The 11053-nt window shown below is 29.8% G+C and overlaps 1 protein-coding gene across 1 annotated transcript; it reads right to left on the bottom strand.

Moving 5' to 3' along the window:
* Nucleotides 1-470: 470 nt before the first annotated feature.
* Nucleotides 471-1636, bottom strand: LOC131061708 (short-chain dehydrogenase reductase 2a-like). The gene is made up of 2 exons (XM_057995523.2): nt 1568-1636; nt 471-1419 (listed from the first exon to the last, which is right to left on the bottom strand). The coding sequence occupies exons 1-2, from the start codon at nt 1597-1599 to the stop codon at nt 627-629; spliced, it is 825 nt and encodes a 274-aa protein (XP_057851506.1). The 5' UTR covers nt 1600-1636; the 3' UTR covers nt 471-626.
* Nucleotides 1637-11053: the final 9417 nt, after the last annotated feature.

Below are 11053 nucleotides of genomic sequence, written 5' to 3'. Positions count from 1 at the left end.
AATCGATTGAGGAAACTAGAGAGGCATTGGTGACAGCAACTTTATTATTCTCAACGACGTTGTTGTAAATATCAATATCACTAGTGCCAAGGATTGTATATGTCCTCTACATCGGTATGAATTAGAAGAGAAATGATGTTTAAATATCCACTCTGATGCGGAGTAATCTGACACCAAGCGCTGAAGGCTTGAGCAACATTAGGCTTTTTGAAAAGGATAGTTGACGAGACAATGCTGCATTCACCATACATAATCAACTGGACAAATTCATCATAGCGCTACAGCACTTTAACACTCCATTAATTCATTGAATATGATAATTACATCAGCTGAGAATGCTGCTGCAATCACCATACATAATCAACTGGAACTCCCTAATGCTCAAAGCTATTACAAATGGTAATGTATAGAGGTCTTTAGAAGTTAAAGAGTTGATTCTAGAAATTATATAAAACATTGCAGAAGTTACATAACCAATACTTATCTCAATCACAATTATAGAGCATTCCAAACAATATTATTCTTCCTGTTACACAATATCCCAACACAAATAGATGAGCGTGACATTGAATCTTCAGGCTTCTCTTGCTTTCTGAAGCTTTTTTATTTCTCAAAATGAAATGTTATCACTGATAGAGACCCAAATCATGATTTACTACTGTGTTCCCCCCATCTACCACAATATTATGGCCACTTACAAACTTGGATTCCTCACTGGCCAGATACAAGGCAGCTTCTGCAATATCCTGTGCCCTAAGAGTATGGTCCTTTAAATTGGATATCTTGTTACAAAATGCCTCCCAATTGGCCTTGAGCTCTTCTGGACTGAGACTCATGGGAATAGACTTTCCGAAGACTCGTAACACAATATCTGTGGCTAGGGGACCTGGAGAAACACAATTCACTCTGATACCATATCTCCCCATCTCAGCCGCTCCTTGTTTGGTGAGGCCTATGACTGCATGCTTAGAAGCTGTGTATGCATAAGGACCCATTCCACCCACTATTCCTGCCATACTCGATGTAGAAATTATGCACCCATTTTTCCTTGGGACCATTACGCGGGCTGCATGCTTAATTCCATGCATTACTCCTTTTATGTTTACATTCACCACACGCTGAAACTCTTCCATGTCATACTCCATCGCCTTACGATTCTCCTTATCAGCGACTCCTGCATTATTAAACATAATGTCCAGCTTACCATGTTTTTCCATGGCCAAATCCACAGCTGCACTTACATCTTCTTCTCTGCTCACATCACAATGGGTGTATGTGACATCTGGGGAAAAGGATTGACCAGCATTTTTGCTAATGTCAGCCACGATCACTTTGGCTCCATATTTTGTAAATAGCCCAGCTGCGGCTTCTCCGATTCCTGACGCCCCACCTGTGATTATGGCAACCTTTCCTTCTAATCTGCACATAATAACATCAGTTATAACTTATCATATAAGATTATTGCATATAAACCAGATAAGAGTATAACAACTGAAGAAAAAAGTAATGACAGAATATGAAAGATTCAATATGATTTATGCATAAATCAAAGACCTGGAAAAAATACCTTCTACTTAGATTAGCTGCTATCGTTGCCATTGCGATCTTTGGTTGCAAAATAGCTAAACACAAAAGATTTAGAGGTTGAGATGTGATACAAATTAGAAAGAGAAAACTTCTCTTTATAAATACATTCCAAAAGGACTTTCAACGACTTTTGTTGGTCAAATGTGTGATTTTGAACGTGCATCATCATTAAGAGTAAGATATTGAGGAGTCAAATGTGTTAATTAGTCTTGGAACGTGCTACGAAAATCGTTGAAAATCGTTGAACTAATGGAACGTGCCTTGAGAGGAAGAGATACCAAAGCGAAATGAAGATAAGTACATGTGAGAAAGACTCTAATTAATATTGAATAGAATAAACTCATTCGAGTTTTTCGTTCGATTATTTCATGCATTAAACGAGTGAGTAAATTAGTGTGAGATTCGGTTGAGTGACTGACTCTATAGCTTGGTGTAACATGTGCTACATACTAGAAATGCCTTCATGAGGAAATAAATAAACTAGTAATTGCACATTGTGGTATGCAATGGGTATGTTGAAAAGGTATGGAAATGGGTATGTTGAAAAGGTATGGAAAGTGAATAAGGAAAAAAAAAAAAAAATTTTTTTTTTTTGGCAAATATTTGTATAGTACATTAGATTGATTGGTTGGTCATATAGCAAACGATGTCGTTTGTGCGAGAAAAGTCTCAATGGAGAAGTGATAGTTGCAAATCAACTATGCACCCATTTATATGGATAAAAATAATAATTGAAACAAAACTTCTGCATTAGGATGATAATCAAGCTCCATTACCAACGAGCTCATATTGTGTTTGCATCCTTCCCCCAATTCTCAACTATTGATTTCAAAATGTAAGTGGGAGATTATAATAATTAAATTTAATATTTTTAGTTTTTTAATAAGATAGCTTTGATATATAAAATTTTACATAAGCATTAGACCCATAAACACAAAGATTTGTTTCACAATACAAAAGTGAACCAAAATATCAAACAATAATTTTCTCAATCTTCATGTTGACATTAGACAAGTCCCATTGTTTTGGGGACAATGATGAATCATTTTTGCAACATCTATTAGTAAAATCAATATTGGATCTAGAGCTAAGTATAATTAATTATTTAATTTCATTTGAAACAATTAGTTTAGTAACATTATTGGTCCTAACTATTTATCCTTGGATTGTGATATAATTAATTTACCTAAGATATTTGTTTATGAACGTGTTCCATATGCAGAAAAAAGTACATACCTTATCCTTTTACCATCTTATTTTCTAATTAATTTAGCTTTATTGTGAATACATTGTTCTAACATTTATTTTGTCTTATTTTGTGCATAAGTTGACACAATCCTAAAGTTTATCATCCATCGCCCTACCTTAGCTCTTGAAGGTTCAAACCAACCCTAATTATTGTCATTATAAAAAAAATGAATTAGATCATGGGTACAATGTTTTCCCTTGCATGGAATTGTGTCCATGACTCTATCATCTTAGTTCAAACATTTTTATTGCCATCTTGAGCTAATCCTTTTAGATATTCTAACTATTTACCATCAACTTCTACACATAATGTATTGAATTAAGTGTGCTCTAGATGTTCTTTTATTTTTAGGCTCAAACATATGAATTAATGCCACATTAAACGACTTTGAATGCTAAGGCACTAGTGAAAAGAAGTAGGAATATTAGAATTTGAATTTGAACATTTGATGTTGAGTTTCATTTTTGCATGTCAGGGACTAATGTTGAGTGGCACATAGATGAACCTAGGCAAAGAAACAACAATCTTGAAGGAGGGGGAATATGTATTGAGATAAATCTGAATGGAGTGTATAATGAGAAGTAAATATCAAATGCATAGTAATAAGTGTAAGTGAGAGAAAACATATATGATTAGTAATTAGGGCATGAGCTAAGCTTAGCACAAGAGTATGTCACCAAAGTGAACACAGTGCTAAATGGAAAATGGCACCATTATGTAAATTTAACCATTATAATAATTTAAATATATTTAAGGGTGTATTTTATTTCTTTAACAATAATCTTACACAATTAAAACAATTAGCCAATAGGCTATATAAGTGGGCACTCATGATCAAGATTAAGAAATAAAAAAATTGTCTAGTCACTTTGTTTTCTTCCAATCACCTAATTATATCATGCATAGTTATGTACATGTATGATACCTTATAATTTTACTTGGAATTCAATTTTCAAAATGTCAATTTTTTATGTATGGAAAAGTTTAAGAATATTTTAGAGAAATGACTTGGTTAATACAACCAAGAATTTAAATATAAGACAACATAACATATATTTATTTTGGCCATAATTGAATTATACCTTAAAACACAAATTTTATAATTGACATAAGTTTTTCATAGTCCATGTTGTATATGCAAGAATGTTTTGGGACAAACCATGTTAGATTTTTTTGTATCAACATTTTAGATTGCATTAAACAATCCAAAGAAGAATAGTACAAAGATGGATTACAAATAAAATATTAAGAAGAGGGTCTAGTGTAGAGTGAATTGGAAAACGAAGGAACAAATGTTAAAGGATAGATAAAGAGAGAAACATTTATGAAAAATACAAATGCTAGTTTATAAATACTTTATTAATTTATGTTTCTAATTAAATGTAAAGTCAACATATATAAAAATTCAAATATTTATAAAAATAATAATAAATAATGATCTTACTAAATTAATAAAAAAAATTATTTAAAATAATTTAAAAAATTAAATCTAAATTAAATATAAATTCAAATTCCAAATTCCAAATATTAATACAAATAATAATAAATAATAAAATTATTAATTTATGTTTTTAATTAAATGTAAAGTCAACATATATAAAAATTCAAATATTTATAAAAATAATAATAAGTAATGATCTTACTAAATTAATAAAAAAATTATTTAAAATAATTTAAAAAATTAAATCTAAATTAAATATAAATTCAAATTCCAAATTCCAAATATTAATACAAATAATAATAAATAATAAATTTATTAATTTATGTTTCTAATTAAATGTAAAGTCAACATATATAAAAATTCAAATATTTATAAAAATAATAATAAATAATGATCTTATTAAATTAATAAAAAATTATTTAAAATAATTTAAAAAATTAAATATAAATTCAAATTCCAAATTCCAAATATTAATACAAATAATAATAAATAATAAATTTATTAAGTTAATAAATAATTAAATAGAAAATATAGTTAATAATAAATTAATAAATCAATTATATAATAAAATAATATAAATCAACTCATACATAATATTTATTAGAAAATTAGAATTATAATATGATAATTTTAAAATAAAATGAACTATGGGATATTTCGACCTTGATACTCTTTGAGTTATTTTGAGTCTTGGATGTAATGGATTTTCCTTATATTTAATATAAAAAAAAGTAAACCTTCATAAATAATAATAAAAAATTCCTAGATCCTCATTTAGTATTTATGGTAGCAACATTTTGTAATTAAAGAAAAGGTTATTGGTTTGAAATTATTTATTATGCCTTTGTGCTATCACAATGCATGACGTGGATAAAGTGGGTGTTTCCAAATGCAATGAAATGTTTTTTATAGGAAGTAGGGTGGAGAATTCGAGAGAAATAGTTTTTTTTTGTTAGGTAATTCTAGAGAAATAGTTGTGATTGGAAAATATTATTTATTTACTACAACTCGTCTTATGTATTTTTTAAATCAATGGTTGAATGTCTTTCAATTGTCTTGTATCATTCTATAAGACTTTCAACCGTTGATTTTAAAGAATAGATCCTTCATCTCATATAATGAGATGCCTTCAACATAAATAATCATTTAGGGAATGTCATTATCCTTATTTTTTTATTTTTAAAAGTAATCTTGAGACTATTTTAAAAAGATGTTGCTAGTTACATACGAAAACATAGTATTGCACAATGCATTTAAACTTTTGTCTCTACATATTCTTCAAAGCATCTTATATCAAAGCTTGAGTTGAAGTTGAAGAGAAACATGAAGCAACCCCAACAATTCCTACTCATCTACATTCAACTTATTTTGAAGGTTTAAAAGAAACTTATGATATATAACCTCAAAGAACCATTGATTTTATGATATTCCCATGGTTATCTCTTCTGTACAATTTAAATTACTCCATTGATCCAACAACCTCTATAAAGTGCATAATAATTGATATAACCAATATTAATGTCTCCTCCATTTCACTAGGCCTTATACTATAATTGCTCTAATATCATATAATGATAAAAGGTTTAAATTGATTGATCATTGGTGAACAATACAAAGTTATATAATAGAGGAACAATTACAAGGCATAACTACCTTATACAACCTAAACATAACTACTATCTATCTAACAATTTAATATATGTTAACATAACTATCTTAGGTCATCCTCTACCTGGTGGAAGAATTCTTTTTTACGCCATCTCATGTGGTCTTCCTTGAAAATTTGGGTTATGATTTAGATAATTCTCCTAACTCGGTGCCTCCTTCCCCTACTGCTTCAAGTTATCCGGTTGTACTAGATGTTGTTTCCTCTTCTACTACCCTAGTTCCTTGTGACTTGGGAAGCTCACCTCTTCATTCAGTTGTCCCATATAATCAGTCTCCACTAGATTTTTTTTCTTGTAAACTGGCTTTCATTTTAGTGGGGCATCTTACATTTGTTCTAATGGAGCTTTCTCCTTCACTCCTAAGTTTTCTTCTCATCATGATGCTTCTTTTTGGACAGATTTTTGTCATAAGAAAAAATAATTCCTCAAAGGCATCTCCCTCTTAGCTAACTCCTTTGGCAGGGAAGTTGGGGCCCAACTCTAATTTTAATTGATCTTTCTAGTTGTTGTTGCTAGTTTAGTTTCACTATATGATTATTGTCCTTATTTTTGGTTGTAGTATTGTTTTGAATTCTCTCTAGTTGTTGTTGTTGTTGGTTACCCGTTTGGTAACCTCATTTTTGTGTACCAAGGTTTGGGCCTTATTAAAAACCAACCTTAACTTAATAGAAAATATTATGTTAGTATTTTTCAACATTATTTTCTCACACAAATAGATTTTGCGATTTTATGTTCATGAGGGTTTAGTCCTTTTTATTTGTATTTCATAATCTCACACAATCTATTTACTTTAGGATATTCTTTATGTCTTAGGTCATCCTCTACCTAGTGGAAGAATTTTTTTTTAGGCCATCTTATGTGGTCTTCCTTGAAAATCTGGGTTATAATTTAGATGCTTCTTCTTACTCGGTGCCTCCTTCCCCTATTGCTTCAAGTTATCTAGTTGTGTTGGATGTTGTTTCTTCTTCTACTACCCTAGTTCCTTGTGACTTGGGAAACTCACCTCTTCATTCAGTTGTCCCATATTCTTAGTCTCCACTAGATTTTTTTCTTGTAAACTAGCTCCCATTTTAGTGGGACATCTTAGATTTGTTCTAATGGATCTTTCTCCTTCACTCCTAAGTTTTCTTCTCATCACGATACTTCTTTTTGGATAGATTTTTGTCATAAGAAAAATTAATTCCTCAAAGGCATCTCCCTCTTAGCTAACTCCTTTGGGAGGGAAGTTGGGGCCCAACTCTAATTTTAATTGATCTTTCTAGTTGTTGTTGCTAGTTTAGTTTCACTACAAGATTATTGTCCTTCTTTTTGTTTGTAATATTTTTTTGAATTCTTTCTAGTTGTTGTTGTTGGTTACCCATTTGGTAACCTCCTTTTTGTGTACCAAGGTTTGGGCCTTATTGAAAACCAACTTTAACTTAATAAAAAATATTTTGTTAGCATTTGCTAATATTATTTTCTCACACAAATAGATTATGTGATTCTATGTTCATGAGGGTTTAGTCCTTTTTATTTGTATTTGATAATCTCACACAATTTATTTAATTTAGGATATTCTTTATCTTGAAAATAAATGAAAAATTAGATATTGTATAAATAAAAATCACTTTTGTTTCTAGTCTTTTCATCTACAAGAAAACTTGATTATGTGAAATAAGTCTTTCCCAAAATACATAGATAGCTAGCTTGTCTTCTTATCTATATTTCCCTATACTATAAATTTTAGCTGAAAGTAGATAGCTTTCCCAAAAATAATGCATCTTTAATTCCATATTCAACTCAACCTTTTCAATAATCTTGAAATGAGATTTGGAAAGTGAATCTTTAATTGTGATTGGTATATTATTTGGGTCTATGTAGTATGGAGACTATGATTTTTCTAAAGTAATATTTTGCATTGGAGAAACATCTTCAATAATAGGATATAAATTGGCCTTCAGAGTATCACCTTACCAACATTTAAAAATATTCAAAGGACTTGGATTAACTTGGGATGGTCACTTCTATGCTTGAATATAAAGATTTGATATATTTGTAGAAGGTGGAAGGGATGACTAGCATAACATGAATCTCTAGTCTACCAAGAAGAATGTTGTGTGGGAGATGAAGATTAAAGACATAGGAAATATTTTGTTGTACGATAAACCCAAACATGATAGGAAGCTAGATAGTACCTACCAATTGGTTCTCTATGTTATCATATGCCTTTATTTTAACGAGGTTTGCATGTAGTGTTGGGATATACATCCTTGGAGTATTTGTGATTTAAGGAATCATTATGAAAAGACATGTTGGAACAAATAGTCAAAGAATGAATCTATGACAAGTTGCATGAAAATAGATTGTGGATGGAGTTATGGATTAGGTTGGTAGAAGATTATAGGTATGATAAAAAAAAAATTCAATTATAAATATTCATATGAGAAAGTTGATAGAAATCAGGAAAGGTTTGAATGTTTGAGAGTGATAACTAATGTTTTTAGTCAAAGAAAATCATTGTCTAGCAAGATGCCTATAGATAATGAGTTTGTAGAAAGTTGTAGATTGAAAATTTGATGGTTTGAAGGATTGTCATAGTAGTTAGAGGAATCCAAGAGAAAGGCTACATGATTGTTAAAAGATATGAAGATTTAGATATGGTTTGAATTTTATCAAGAAAAGAAAAGATTTAAGAAAGTCTGACTATTTGGACATGATCAGTAGAAAGAGACAAAAGAAGATTGCAGTCAAGACCAATGGATTTTGTGAATGTTGAAGCATTCATGGTCAAAATTAAGGGTTAGAATTTACAATGATAACTTATACATAAAATGTAGATTTATCAACTATTGAGCATTCTAGAAGCACTCTCGTAACACATAAAATGCACCAATAGGAAAAATCAAGCATTTCTTATCCAACACTCTAAATGCAATAGTACAATTTTTATTATTATTGCAAGGCTGAGAAACCATTATCCTAACAAAAAAATTGATTGCTCCAGTTGGGAGAGAATATCTCCTCCTCTTGGATAAGTGTATGATACATATGAGGCTAGTAGATATGTACCTAAGAAGAAGGACAAAGGCAAAGAAAAAGTAACAAATAAAGATGGAGAAGAAATTGAAGACAAATTGTGGAACCTTGGGGAGATAATGCAAAGGAATGATAATATGATTATGTTCTATTTTTTGGTACATACTTATATTATAATTGTTTTGATGTCAAACTTTGATGTAATTGTCTGTTGTTAGATACTCTTTGTAATTCTACAAATCCAAGTGATTGAGTTTTTTTATTGATATAGCCTATTTGGGCCATGTTGATGTGTTCTGCTTGATCACCATTTTGTATTAGGACTATGCATTGTTGTTTTGGTTTGGTAATAGCTCATTCATTCAAAAGAATATATATCTAACATGGTAAATTGAATAATACAACTACATAAATCAATCAAATTACCACCAAATTAATTTATTATATTCTCAATGTCTTTTATAATCAAGGGTCTTCAATATTTATTTGAATCTTGACTATTGGGAATGATCATTGTCACTCTAAGAAGACTTGAGTAGTCTTGGCCCTTATAGCTAAGGCACATCTAGTAGGAACCAACTCCTTTCAAAACACAACACACTTTTTCACTCTACACTATTGGTATAATTTATGTCTCATATAATTACACTACTTTAATTAACTTAGGATAATGCATATCATAGTAATTTGCATAGGAGACACTTAGGGAATTGCATATCTAGAGAATATGGTTGTAGGATAAATTCCATCTTTGGTGTTGTTATCATGTTATCACATTTTCATATCCAACTTTAGTGGAATTATCTATTATTTCTCCTACCTACCCTTGTATCTCATTGGGCCACATATCATGATTGTGTGCTCTCATTAAGTAGGCTCATGTACATTGTATAGTTGGGAATTTTGCATCTTGATGAAAATACAGTTTGTTCTTATCTATTTTGTTCTCTCTTGTTTTTGTGCTATTCATTAGCCTCTAGATATTGGGTTTCTATAGGAAAATTCTTACATGGTATTAAAGCCTATATAGTGCCTTTGATAGTCATTGGTGGAGAGATCTTGGTGTATGCAAAAAGTGTCATCTTGGGAGATATGTGTTGTAGTGCATTCCTAGAGCTACCTAGGCCAAATGCAACTCCACCATTACATCTAGGAGACCATTTCCATGAAATTTGACTACAAATTTTCCTAATTTTGGGTAAAATTGTTTTTGTAGAAAACAAAAATTAGTTGGAGGACCTTTAGGTCCCTTTTGGGAATTTTTTTTTGAATTATAAAGTGATATTTATAACTTTATCTTCTCTTGGGGAAAAATTCACATAACAATTCTTCCTATGTAAATTAGTTGTCCTCAATAGCACGAGGTGCATTTAGATTGGAACTAAAAAATCTATAATCAATAAATGAAATTATTGACATTGAACATTTTCATATTTCATTATGTTTCTATTTCACTTGATTTGCATTCTTTTCATCTTTTAATTCATAGAGTTCCCTTTTTAGTTTAGGTTTACAAGTAATTTCAAATAAAATATCTTTTCCAATCAAAATAATGATGATGATATATATATATATATATATATATATATATATATATATATATATATAGACACACACACACACACACACACACACACACACACACACACACACATATATGTATGTATATATATGTATATATATATATCATGTAAAAACTAACAAATAATAATTGAATCAACTAATATGTAATGTCATATATTTCATATTAATCTCGTGTATCTCATATATTTCAAATTTATCTCATGTAACTCATTTATTTTCATATATATATTTTAATAATTTGTATGTAGCTTAAAATTTAAAAATGTTTTATCAAATATTAACAAAACTTTTAACTAGTGAATGACATGTGTGCATCTTATATTATGTAGTCAATCATCATTGAATAACATATAATATATACATTCAAAATATAGTCAATGTTGATAATCATACATTATAGACTATTTGTAATCAACAATGATATAATATTTCCCATTTAAATATGTAATGAGTTGGGGCCCTTCCCAACTTACTTTAAGTGAAACAAGATATTAAATTTCAAGGATCTTT

This window comes from Cryptomeria japonica, chromosome 2 (assembly GCF_030272615.1).
Source record: "Cryptomeria japonica chromosome 2, Sugi_1.0, whole genome shotgun sequence".
NCBI classification, from domain to species: domain Eukaryota; kingdom Viridiplantae; phylum Streptophyta; class Pinopsida; order Cupressales; family Cupressaceae; genus Cryptomeria; species Cryptomeria japonica.
Note: the sequence above shows the minus strand (reverse complement) of the source record. Positions and strands in the feature narration are given on the sequence as shown.

What these genes read in the sequence shown, in the direction of transcription:
- LOC131061708 (XM_057995523.2), bottom strand. Translation starts at nt 1,599, where the DNA reads ATGGCAACGATAGCAGCTAATCTAAGTAGAAG. An exon ending in GCAGCTAATCTAAGTAGAAG is followed by an intron (nt 1,420 to 1,567) that starts GTATTTTTTCCA and finishes TATTATGTGCAG; the next exon opens with ATTAGAAGGAAAGGTTGCCA.